Source organism: Lepisosteus oculatus, chromosome 8 (assembly GCF_040954835.1).
Source record: "Lepisosteus oculatus isolate fLepOcu1 chromosome 8, fLepOcu1.hap2, whole genome shotgun sequence".
Lineage (NCBI taxonomy): Eukaryota > Metazoa > Chordata > Actinopteri > Semionotiformes > Lepisosteidae > Lepisosteus > Lepisosteus oculatus.
This window is the reverse complement of record NC_090703.1, coordinates 40,081,540-40,094,499: the sequence shown is the minus strand read 5'-3', so window position 1 is coordinate 40,094,499 and position 12,960 is coordinate 40,081,540. Positions and strand designations below refer to the sequence as shown.

Genomic DNA, 12,960 nt, shown 5'->3' with positions numbered 1-12,960 from the left:
ATGGAAACCAATGCAGAGCCTCGAGTGAAGTGAGCGTCTGGCTTTTAAGGGTGAACTGAAACGGGGTAGGAACAAGGAACAGGTGCGGGGAATGAGGCAAACGAGGAAAGACTGGAGCGCCCTTAAGAGGAGGGGTTTGCGATTGTGACACACAGTGGCACTAAATAAATCACTGTTTGAGATGGAAGTGTTTCATAAGATGTTGTGTGTCAGAAGAACCTAAGCATATACTGTAACAGGTTTCAAATGAGAGGTGCTAATTAGTAGCTAATTGATTAGAGCACCTTATCCAGTCATCTCTTGAAGAAAGCCAAAGTGTCATCTTCAACAACATCACTGGGCAGCTTTTCTTTATAATGTACACATTATCATCATTATTTTGTAATAATGTAAATTATAGAAAGTAGAGGTCTAGTTCAGGGCCTAAATTGAAGCTTGTACTAGAAAAACAATTCCAAAGTGCAGTTAACACTGATCTAACCTCTTTCTTTAAAGGATAGGTGTTCACCTCACTTCCTGAAAATAATATTTCAGTACCTTCGGAGGTTATTAAACCTACACCCTATGACAGAATTACAGATACATAGGAAGAGGACAGTCACTGGACTTTAAAACTCTTGAGCAGCAAATGCTTATGTTGTATTCTCTTGTAAGAAATGTGTATTTTAGCTAAATTAGTAAAAAATGAATTCAAATTTAATTTAATTTTACTTTTAAACACACACAATAAAATCAAATGTTCTTCAGGTGAAAGTACTCATTCATTACAGCTGAGTCACCTCAAATACATTCATTTCTGTTGTACTCCCTACTGTATTGTGTTAGGGAGTATCATGGGAAAAGCGAATGTTTAATGGCAACTACTGTACATTCTGATTTTATTATTTAAGAGCTTTTCAAAAAGAAGTATATGGACAAAAATGAAGGATCAGTACTGAAGAAAGATGAATCTATTGGCACTAGACTAGACTACAAAGATTTCCCTCATAAGACAAAATGACTGGTGCCAGAAATATCTTCATATTTGTCTTCTTTCAGTTTATAATCATTTGAACTAAAATTGGTCATTTTTTTACTTCAGTTGAAAGGCTGATGACTGAAAACCAGTTGCCCTTATGCTCTCATTCGTTTGTTTTTCTGCACACATGTGTGCTTTCCCTGGGATTCTGTGGCAGTGATTCCCTGCAGTCACCATTGAATCAAAGACAGGGATGAATAGCATGTCACCGGTACTCACTAGTGCTCACTAACACATACTGTACAGCATGACAGCACTACGGCTGCAGTGCTTGAATCTTTTATTTATTATCTCTCAGTGTACATTATGGTCTACCTGCAAAAGAACAAACCATGACTACGGACCCTAGACTCCTGTGAGGAAGGTAACTGCAAAAGCAGTGAACTCTGTGGTATTTACACTGTATACACATATTTACAGCCTTGGCAATAAGGATTGAAATCAAATGGTATGTAGGAATGGTTGTCTTAATTGTAAAATCACGCTTTAATTTCAGTGGTCAGATGATTAGAGGACAGATCAATTCCTCAGGACAGTTGACCTTGGGAGGAGATGCACCTCATTGGTCAACAGTGATGATTTCACAGGAAGCCCATGCAGGAGCACCTGTGGCTGGCACGACCTGTGTTAAAATGAATTTCTCCTATTCCCCCTTCCAGGACTGAGCGAGCTGGGGATCCCTGGCCCTGCAGGACCTTCAGGCCCCAAAGGAGAGAGGGGGTTTTCCTTTTCTGGCACACCGGGTATACCTGGGAAGAAAGGAGAAAGGGGCGAGCAAGGTAAGAGGACAGGCTGAGGGCTGTTTACAGAAACCAGAAGCCATGACCGCTGTCTGCATGAGACGAAGGACCGGATTCAAATATGTTAGTATAAAAAACAAGAATTTATTTCCAGGCTGTTTCAGACATTTCGTATGCATAACTGTTTATTTAGATTCATGATACAATAGAAAAGAAGAAAGGTGAAGCTATGATATTTATCTGTTAATGACACGTCCAGCTCTTGAGAAATTACTGTCTGTGGCTCTAAGTTGCCAAACGAAGCCGTCTATTTAGTAAGTGTGTTTTCCGCTTACAGTACAACATGTTTATAGCAACCACGCCTTGCAAGAATTAGCTGTAGGTCATCAGTTTTCAAATACCTTGAAGAAGTGAAGATGAAGTTGATGTGTCCTGCTATGAAACACTGAGCAGTATTTTTAAGTATTAAAAGAGCAACCTGGAGTAAGAGATACCATAGGTGTAGCAAAGAAAACATAATTTTCACCCGAATGTAAATGTGGGGAATTTTCACTAACACACAAATGTGTAAACTGCTGTGTGAGAGCCTTGGCCGTGATAACAGGGCGTTTCTTTCCTGGTTGGTAGGTGCCCCCGGTGTGGTGGGCATCCCCGGTGCTGCCGGTTCTCGCGGGGGCTCTATCCCCTCCAACTTCCCCGGTCAGCCAGGAGACCGAGGACTGCCCGGATTGGATGGGGAGCAAGGTACCATACCATGTGCTACAGAAAACACAATGGTTACCAATCATTCAGCCAATCTAGCGGGTTTGCTTTTTAATCCAAGGATCTCACTCAGCTGTTTCTCAGAGCCAGAGTATCAGCTTTAACTATGTGGCTGAGTAGCTTGTTCCATACTCCCACACCCCTTTGTGTAAAGACATGTCTTCTGCACTTTCTGTAGGAGCTGCAGATAAATAGTCACACAACATGGATTAAACTGATGTGTTCATCAAATATTTGAACTGTACCACTTGCTCAGTGTCCCCGTCACTATGCTGGGACATTAGGACCCATATAAACCACAGTGTGAGCGCCCCCTACTGGCCCCTCTAATTTCCTCTTCCAGCAGCAACCTTAGTTCTCCCATCCAGCTACTGACCAGGCTCACACATGCTGAGCTTTAATTGTAGCTGTCATTGTGCGCTGAGTAGGTAATTGTGGCTGTCACCGTGCGCTGAGCAGTATGACTGTGTAACTGTGTGTGTTTGGGCAGGCTTCCTCGGCCCCCCTGGACCCCCAGGTCCTGCTGGCCCGGGCACCGCACAAGGAGACAGAGGTGACCAGGGCTTCCCGGGGCCACCTGGCCTACCTGGACAACCTGGCAGTCTCGGCTTCTCCGGCTCTCCAGGAATCCCTGGAGCCCCCGGATTCAAAGGTGAGGGGGCATGTAAGCTTGAGGGCAGAATTCTCACTACACCACGACCCGTTGTATCTGCTTATAGATTGGAGAATAGATGAGCTTTCTTTCTAATGACGCTTAGATTTGATCTGTATACTAAGTACCAGAATAAAAATGTAATATATTCTGAAAATGGGATTACTACTTTAAACACACTTTTTAAAATAATGTAGCAGGAGTGTGTGGAAATACTGGCTGTGGCAGTCTCACCTATGTTCAGCACATGGTGTGAGGGTGAATATGGGCTTTGGTCTACAGGAAAGTGGGTGGGACAAATTAGCCACTTTAAAGCTGAGAGCACTTTTTACTGCTGGGAAATATTGCACTGTCTGAGGTATTGCCCATGCTATAGTATTGCCCTTGATATGGCCACATCTATAAGTTTTAACTAAGAGTGTAAGTGGCCTTTATGACTGACCTTTTTGATGTGATGAGGTTTGTTGGGAACGTGCACTGTCCAAGAATCATGCGTATCCTCACATTGTCACGTCAATGGCAGGCAAAGCAGAAATAAGCTGCCTGGCAACCCAGACGCTGTCAGACATTGTCCCAGGTGTGGTGTTTGAATTTCAAACTCTTTCTCGGAGAGTCAGTCCTCAAGGCCATGTGTGGTACTCTACAGCTCTGGCACTCTTTTGATTTTGTGGAGGTTACTAGTTCGGGCTTCTGGTTAAGACCTTGCTGTGTCTTCTTCAGGTCAGCGAGGGGACCCAGGCATCGCTGGAACCCAGGGACAGAAAGGGTTCCCTGGGGACCCTGGCTCCTTTGGGTTGAAAGGACTGAAGGGAGTGAGAGGTGAGCAGGGCAACAGTAGCTGTCCTCCCCACAGGAGATTTTCACTACTGATTCAAAACACAAATCCAGTAAAACAAGAGCTGCTGTTACAGGGTCCCACTGGATGAAGGGTCTAAGAAAAGCTTGTAAAAAAAGAAAAATATTTGTTTTTGAATATCTTTTAAGGCAGTAGATTTTCTGTAAATTGATTTTTTTTTAATCGCTTGCCGGAAGTGTACAGTCTATCCAGTAGTAAGTTACTAAGTTAATTTTCCAATATTTCTATTATAAATTATGTAACTTTCCACAAAATATTTCAGCCAAGGTTCCACCTGTTCAGACTGCATCCACTTCTATAACTACATCCCCGTATTTGCTCAAGTTAATATTATTATAACCTATTGATTTTCAGTAGGTGAACGTCAGAATTTTTTAACACTCCACCCCAATGGGTCTCAACCCTGGTCCTGGAAGACTTCTGTGTCTGATGGTTTTATTCCAACTGAGTTGTTAATCCTTAGTGCTAAAGAATGCGTTTAATTGATCTGCTAACTTGTTTACAAAATTTTGCTTACCTGTTTCTGGAATGGTCTTTGGTTTCAAGAATACCGGCCATCAAGCGCACTTCTTGAAAAACCTCAGCATGCAGATCAGTTTATGATGCCCTTAAGATCTTGGCTGGAGCAAAACTAGATGACTAAAAAGGTTTTCCAGAAACAGGGTTGTAAACCACTGCAATACTATCTAACTTTTACACTTCATATTTAGAAATCAATAGCCTAACATACGTGGAATAAGGCAACAGCTCAATTGCAAAACCTAAAGAATATTTAATATGACTTAACAATGAAACACATCCAAACCACAGCAGGCTTGGACAGTTGGTATTTTTAATGGCTTCCATCAGTTCCCAGTTACATCAAGCAGCCAGATCAGCCCCTTCTACAGAGGCTGTATCTCTGTATCTCTGCCATAGAATGAAAGAATACTTAGAGTAATGGTATTGGGTTTCTCTTCAGCAGCAGTCATAGAAAACACTGCTTCATTTTAATGTTTAAGGATTTGATCTGTTTGCTCTGGGCTGTTTGTGATGGGCTGGATGCCTTATACCATAGCTCTCTTGGTCCTGACAGGTTGAAGTGAGCTCTTGTATCTTCTGTGTGCTAGGTTCCCCAGGCCCTCGAGGGATTCCTGGATTGTCAACTCCTCCACCTGATATAAGGATTCCCAATGGATCTCCTGGATTCCCGGGGCAGCAAGGGATAAGTGGGGAATTAGGACCTCAAGGGCAGCCAGGCATACCAGGCAGTCAAGGTGAGGGTAGTTCTGTCCACGCAAGCAGTTGTTTACAGTTCATCCCAGCAGCCAGTACTAATCAATTGCTGAAAAAAACGGCTCTTGTTCTCAGCAACCTCTGTAGAATGTAGGGTGTACAGTGCTGCTGCACTGCCAGGATGTCAGTTTGACAGAGTATAGGGAGCGGCGTCTGTACAGGACAGGCCAGTCTGGGAAAACAGATAACCAATGCGGGGAAGCTGAGACAGGAGTAATGTGATCAATTGAACCAGAAGTTGTTAAGATGCTAGAAGTCATATTTCAGTGTTTTTCTGGAACCTTCAATACAGACATTACATTTATTGTGTGTTTTCGTCTCTGCATAAGACAGAGACAGCTAAGGACTAAAGTCCATAACAGAACTACATGCTGGGCTTTTTATAGCAAAAATGTCAAATGTTTTCAATACTGCTGTCCTTCCAGAACTTTTTCCAGAACAGAAAATTTCTCTTTGTTCATACAAGGTGTTGAGCAAGTGACAGAGAATGTACAGAAACTAGATTTTCAGACAATGTCATTATTTGGAATTAAAGTAAAATTTTGCCTCATTATCTATAAGCCTTGCAGTTTAGTCTGCCACTTCTGATGTGTTAATAGGAGTATTACCCACAATAAACCCAACATTCATCATTTATGGTTTTATTTTCCAGGTTTGAAAGGTTTTCTTGGCTCCCCTGGTAAACCAGGAAAGAGTGGGCAGCCTGGATTTCCAGGAGTAGTGGGAGATCCTGGCCCTCTTGGCATTCCTGGAGCCCCTGGACAGCTGGGTAAGGGAACCTGTCATAGATGTCAATTCAGCTCTTTCACATGGTTTTCCACAGCGGGCCATAGCACTTTGCATTGATCTCGGGCACTTGTGCTGTAGATCTACGGTACTCTACAGGTCATTGATAGTTTACAGTTTATTCCAGGGAACAACTAGACAATGCTACAAGTATTTAGCTCAGTCATTTTGACAAGATAATAATTTCAGTGAAATTATTATTAACATGAGAACCAAGAATTTGAAATCTGAATTCAGGATGCTAGATTTCTCATTTAAAATATTTACAGTAAATGTTCAGGAGGAATGACAGTAGACAACTACACTTTCATGTCAGCAATAATTCATTTTTATCTTTTTTATCCCCCAAACAAACTAGTAAAACCATATGCGAGACTTTTCCCCTTCACATTTGTCTTAACATCCCTCCTCCGCCTGTCTGTCTACTTCTTGGTCACTCCTCACTCTGCAGGGGAGTCCTACAGTTAGGGGGCTGGCCCTCAGCCAAGCAGGTTAAATGTAATCTCACTAAGAATAAACTCTCAATAAACATGTTCAACACATTTCATTCTTAGATGTTACTGTGCCTCAACAGAGGTGGGCTTAAGAGTCAGGCATCTTTTGAGGCCAATGTGATGTTTACTGTTCGTGTTGTGACCCTGCCTTTTCTCATGCTGACATGGCAACAGGACTCCCAGGGAAGCAGGGTCCTCCCGGGCTGCCAGGCACCTCATCGCGCAGCCCCAGCATTGGGTACACCCTGGTGAAGCACAGCCAGTCCGACCAGGTGCCGCTCTGTCCACAGGGGATGGTAAAGTTGTGGGACGGTTATAGCCTGCTCTACGTGGAAGGACAAGAAAAGGCTCACAACCAGGACCTAGGTAAGAGCCTAGGCATGGGAAGATTCGAGTTTAAGCCACAGAAGTGAGGAAAAGATGACAGAAAAAGTAGAAATTAAAAAGTACTATGGAAATAGAAAATTAAACCAGGCTTTTACCATCTGTCTACCTACGATATAACTTAGCAGTGCTTTCTTCCAGAGAGAAGTTAACCCCCTAGGCTCCACCCAGCCTCACAAAATAGATACACTGGCAGCAGTAAGAGCCTCCAGCAAAACACATCATAATTAATAACTGGCATCGTCACAAGGCAAGCAGACCCATTTCATTGGAGAGCACACCAATAAGTTATGTGCCAGTCACACCATGAGGGTGTCTGAAATGATCGAGAGCTCTTCTCTTCTGAAACTATCCATATAGTGCTGTGTGTATTATATTCCCTATTTTATAACGGATTAGCTGATGCACTACATTTTTTGCAGAAGACAAAGTATTGTTGCAGTCGGGACTGCCTCTGACTTTTCTGATTGTCAGTCCCACAAAATGGTGACTTGAAGGGGGAGAATTTTAAAGAGATAAAATGTTTAAAGATTAAGCTTGTAATGTTAGTCACAGACACTTAGATCAACAATTGGATTAGCAGATATAGGAGTGTCCCATGGCAATCCTGGAGGCACTAGGGACTGAGCTGGACCTGAGATACAGTACTTCAATTGGGCAACAAGTGAAATTCCCTCAGATCCTTGAATTGTAAAGAGTGAGGATATTCATGTGCTCCAGTGCAGACGGATAAAGGTCTGACTGCATATTGGATAACTTCTGGAGGGGTCCAAAGAAAGTGGTTAACTTTCATTCACAAAAGTGAGCAATAGTGAGGCCCATTCAATGTCAAATTGTCTTGCCTTCAACAACAGAAAAATTTGATTGGTTTAATTAACTCCTCTTCAGTGAAGGCCATTCTAACGGAACTGTTCTTTCCTGATCCTATGCGGACGACACAATCAGAAATAGTGAGGAAACACTGGGGAAAGAGTCATGCAGGAATACAGGGATGAAAACAGGGGGGCGTGTCCATGCAGTGCTGGTGATCCGGGGAGGTGTGGCCGAGGCTGACAATCCAATAGAAATCCGAAGGGGGAATCCAAAATGAAAGCAAAGGTCCATGGCCGTGTCATCCATCCAAAAACCAGGGATTAAAAACAGGTGCCGCGTCGGGACCGAACTGACTGAGTGTCTGGCTTTTAAGGGGAACAGGAAGGAGGCTGGAACAAGAGGCAGGTGCACAGAATAAGTCCAGAGTGAAAACAGACGGAGTGCCCTTAAGGAGGAGGGACTACAATCGTGACAGCCATGTGGTTAATGAATGCTAGTACTCTCATCACTGTGCTCAGAAATGAGCTGTTTTGTCTTACACACTGGGAATTCTGCATTTGCTTTGGTGGGGGTGTTTTTAGAGTAATTCAAACTCATTTTTCTCCTGGATATCACATTCTTGTCCAATTTGTGCATTTACTGAATTGTAGTTTTTAATTGAGAAGTAAGCTTCCAGATGTTTCCCGCCTTAGCCTGACCTTTCACTGCTGGATCTCCCTCCCTTCCCAGGACTAGCTGGCTCCTGCTTGCCCCGATTCAGCACCATGCCCTTCCTCTACTGCAACGCCAACGAGCTCTGCTACTTTGCCAGCCGCAATGACAAATCCTACTGGCTCTCCACCACCGCCCCCATTCCCATGATGCCCGTGTCGGACAACCAGATCCCTCAGTACATCAGCCGCTGCTCGGTGTGCGAGGCCCCATCCCAGGCCATAGCTGTGCACAGCCAGGACATCACCATCCCCCAGTGCCCCCAGGGCTGGCGCAGCCTGTGGATAGGCTACTCCTTCCTCATGGTAAGTGCAACAGGGATGTTTGACACAGCATCCTGGAACACATTCCTCCAGACGCTGAAGAACTGTCTTGGCTCAGCTGTACTCAACACTCAACTATAAGCGTATCCCAGGAGCAAAATAATTTTTTGTAGAAAGCTGGACTGTAGTTAGAATAAATCTAGCAATTCAGAAATAACGAAGATAAATTTCTAATCTCAAAGACAGCGTGACTATAGAAGATAAAGGAACTGAATCTCATCAGTCTGCAGCAGAGGTGATTACGTTCTACAAATGTTAAGAATCCTGAAAGGCAATAAAAGACTTCCAGCATCCAGAAGGATGTATTCAGGAGGCATTTATAATAGAATAGATTTTCGAGCAGGTATCTGTTGGAATGAGGGACTTAAGTGATTTTTATCATAACTGATGTGTTTTTAATATGGTTTATCATTTATCTTATGTTCCTGTCAGTCCACACTAATGTAGTTTTAGACTCTGGTTGGGATACTTGGCAATAAATCTCTTTTTGTTCTAAAACAATTTGGTTTTGGTCTAACAGCACACAGCCGCTGGCGCTGAGGGCGGCGGTCAATCCCTAGTCTCCCCGGGTTCCTGTCTGGAAGATTTCCGCGCCACGCCCTTCATCGAGTGCAACGGCGCCCGCGGCACCTGCCACTACTTCGCCAACAAGTACAGCTTCTGGCTGAGCACCGTGGAGCCGGGCCTGCAGTTCGTGCAGGCACCCCTTTCAGAAACTCTGAAGGCCGGGCAGCTGCGGACTCGCGTCAGCCGCTGTCAGGTCTGCATGAAGAACTTGTAGCGGCGGAGACAGGAGGGAGGAAACACAGCAATGACTGACACAGAGGAGCAGAAATACCTTCCTGGAAACAGTGCGCCAAATTACCACCTTATCGCCCCCAACTCTCCCTGTCCCGGACCAAGGATTGGTTTGGGTGACCAGCTTCAGAGGGACCTGACATCACGGGACGAAAAGTGAAAGGGGTCATGTGGGATTCTCCTGCCTTAGCTCTCGCTGACGATGGTGCTACGCTTTCATTTTCCGTTTTGTCGCCTTTGCTTGAATTCCTCACGGCTACCTCAGCGATTTATGGCAAAAACCCACCTGGAGTCGCTCTGACCCATGTTCGGTTTTACATATCTTATGAAATGCAGAGAGGTGGCGGAAACACAGACCTTGAAGTGGATGGGAACTCAATAAAAGACACAGAGCGTTTAAGCAGAAAATCTATTCCATGAGTGCTCACCAGTCGCAGTAGGTGACCTTTCCTTGTTTTTGGAGGTAAATAATCTCTTTGTAGGATACAGAAAACCTTGTGAATGTTCACTTCCAATGGTAGAGTTTAGGATCAAGTGTTAAAAGAATAAAAAGTAAAAACTACCAAATGCTACAGTTTACACAGTTGTCGAATTTAAGCTTTTATATTTCCTTTCTTAGACATCTGCATATACTACTAATGCACTGATTGGGATTCTTACAGGTATTATTATGTGGATTTTATTAAGCCTACAAAAAATGTAACAGCTAGGTTGTGGATCAAATGCATGTAAGTGAATAGTCTGCACTGAGGGGATACAAGAGGTTAATAAGGGGCCAGTAAAATTATACACATGGCTGACCCCTCATTCAACCTCTGAAACACACACTGCTATTTGCCCACTCCATGCCCCTGTGAGTTCCTGATATGCTTATGGTTGTCCTATCTAAAATGTTTTTAAAAAAATACAAGCTCTTTACTATACATAGTTTTTTTATAAAATGTTCAAAAATGACCCTATTCATCTTTCTTTTTAAATTTAAACAATTCTGTGACAGAACGCTGTAAATGAAAGGAAACAAACCGCTACCCAAAATAATCTGACAAGTGATATTCATAAAGGGAAAGTTTGAAGTTGTTGACCCATGGTGTATAAGAAAAAAATGTCTGAATCTTTCCCTTCCTGTATCAATCCAAAAAGCAAGAGCAATTCTGCTAAACATGTGCAATAAAAATATTTTTCTCACATGGCTTAATCACATCCACGTCTACAATGTTTAGTCTAATTTAATTCACAATCATAATCATTAAAAAAAGAAAATATACAGCAGACTGAAACTACCCCAATTACCATAAACTGTATGGCAATGGATGTAATTACACTGTAATAACAATATAATTATTATATTATTATCGTTTTAATAATAATCGAATAATTACTATTTATTTTAATGCTTCGCTCATGTTTCAGCTTAAACAAAATGCATCTCAGAATAGATTGTATTTCTTACAAACTGTGGACAAATTGTTTGTCTGGTATCACAGGCTATAGTTAACTTGTATTCATTGATTGGCAATGAGGGAAGCATTTCTTGCAGCATGAAGAACATTCTGTACTGTATGTTAACAGGGTATTCAGGAGACACCCTGTCAACTCTGTCATTTATCTAATCTTGTCATGTCTGAGTTAATTTGTGTTTAAGATCATATAGTATTTGACCTGATTTGCAATGTCAAAGAAACTGAAACAGGTTGGAAGTATTAAAATATTTTGTTTTAGACAGCTTTTACAGATTTGTTGTAAATATTACCCCACAATGATCTAAAGTATGACCCTTCTTTTTATCAAAGAGATGCTGTTACTAGCAGAGAAGATGAGCTTTAGTTCTGTGATCCATAGATCTGTATTACCTTTGTATAAGCCCCATTTCTGCAGAAAGAGAAAATTAGTAATAAAGAAAAAATTAGTGTCACCTTAATAAGATGGGAAAGATTTAAATGTTCATTGTGTTATAAGTTTGTGGTCCTAACCCAGGTAATACTGTAGGTCTAAGTTAAATTAGGCAACATATCTAAGGATTTTGCAGACCTACAAGACCAGTTAAACTCCACATGTACTAGGTAGGTTAATAAAATGTGTACATGGTTGCAAACAGTTCACTTTCCAAAAAAGTAGTGGAAAAAGAAGAACTAAAGAATGGAATTCTAACTCCCTGATACCCATTACAGTAAATGTAATCCTGCTACTTGTGAACTTGTGTTTGATCTCTGAAGACATTAATGACCAGTAGTAGCAGGACATCAATAAATAATATTGACACTAAGAAAAAAAGTAAAAACCTAATAGATTTGTTATCAGAAATGTATTTTAGGACAGAGTTCCTTTATTTTTATATTTGAAATCCTGAAACAATTGTAGGTATTCATTACTCCTTTTTTGAAACACTGACTTGGCGTAGGCTTGCACACCTTCAAAATCTACTGTAGAGCCAGATCCTGTAGCTTTGCCCCTGATGTCTCCTCTGTGGTTGAAAACTTTTGGGGTTTGCTGATTTAACCACTATGTGTATTCACTGAGCATTTTCTTTGGCTACTAGCCATGGCTATACATTTTTACTTTATTTGTGTACTTAGATTGTGTATAATTATTTACAGTTTAACCTCTGTCTAAAGAAAAGACACAATAAATACAAAAAAGTATTATGTGGAGTATATGTACATTTGATGGATTAATCGTAAATCACTTTTTAACTGTACACTTAAAATTGCTTTTAGATTATTATTGTTAGTTTTGTAATTGCTTTTTATTTTTCTAGGATACAGGAGTAATAACATATTTACTGCAGTAAGTATACACTCATAGGTGTGGTTTTGAGAAAAAAAGTCTATACTGTTTGTACAGTGCTGCAATGTTTGTAAAAACACAATTCCCAGTCAAGTATATAACTTAAATCAGACTCAGAGTTTTTACTGTTGAAGAACAGCAATTTGTTTTTAGTTTTCACAGTTTGGAAGCACCATGGGTGTGCCTTTGTTCATTTGAAATAAACAATTTAAACTTGAGTGGTTACATAGGAATCTGTGTTTCTTCAATTCAGCCCATTTATGCATGCAATTCATATGCAGACTTCAATGTTTTGGTCAAATTCAAATTGTATAAAAGTCATACTTCATGGGTCACATGGAATTCACTGGACACTACACAGGGAGTGACATGAAACAGAACAGAACACGGAATGTAGGTACAGAACACGGAATGAGTCATTTTTTAAAGTAATATTATTTTTAATGCAATTAAAAATCATTCAAAATATTTTTAAAAATCTGCAAATATACTTTTTTATTATTTACTAGATGACTGGATAAATACCCAAAAATTAAAATAACAGTTATCTTTGATCTTTGTAAA

The 12,960-nt window shown here is 41.4% G+C and overlaps 1 protein-coding gene across 3 annotated transcripts in view; it reads left to right on the top strand.

Annotated features, from left to right (window-relative positions):
- The window catches only part of col4a6 (collagen, type IV, alpha 6), a 141,297-nt gene extending 128,683 nt beyond the window's left edge, over nt 1-12,614 (top strand). For all 3 annotated transcript variants that reach the window (XM_015351426.2, XM_069193457.1, XM_069193459.1), the window contains 9 exons: nt 1,678-1,797; nt 2,386-2,502; nt 3,011-3,172; nt 3,893-3,991; nt 5,138-5,284; nt 5,956-6,072; nt 6,758-6,949; nt 8,510-8,796; nt 9,335-12,614. In XM_015351426.2, the coding sequence (XP_015206912.2) occupies nt 1,678-1,797; nt 2,386-2,502; nt 3,011-3,172; nt 3,893-3,991; nt 5,138-5,284; nt 5,956-6,072; nt 6,758-6,949; nt 8,510-8,796; nt 9,335-9,595 (1,502 nt within the window). In that variant the 3' untranslated portion in view covers nt 9,596-12,614. The remainder of the gene's footprint in view (nt 1-1,677; nt 1,798-2,385; nt 2,503-3,010; nt 3,173-3,892; nt 3,992-5,137; nt 5,285-5,955; nt 6,073-6,757; nt 6,950-8,509; nt 8,797-9,334) is intronic.
- The last annotated feature ends 346 nt before the right edge of the window (nt 12,615-12,960 follow it).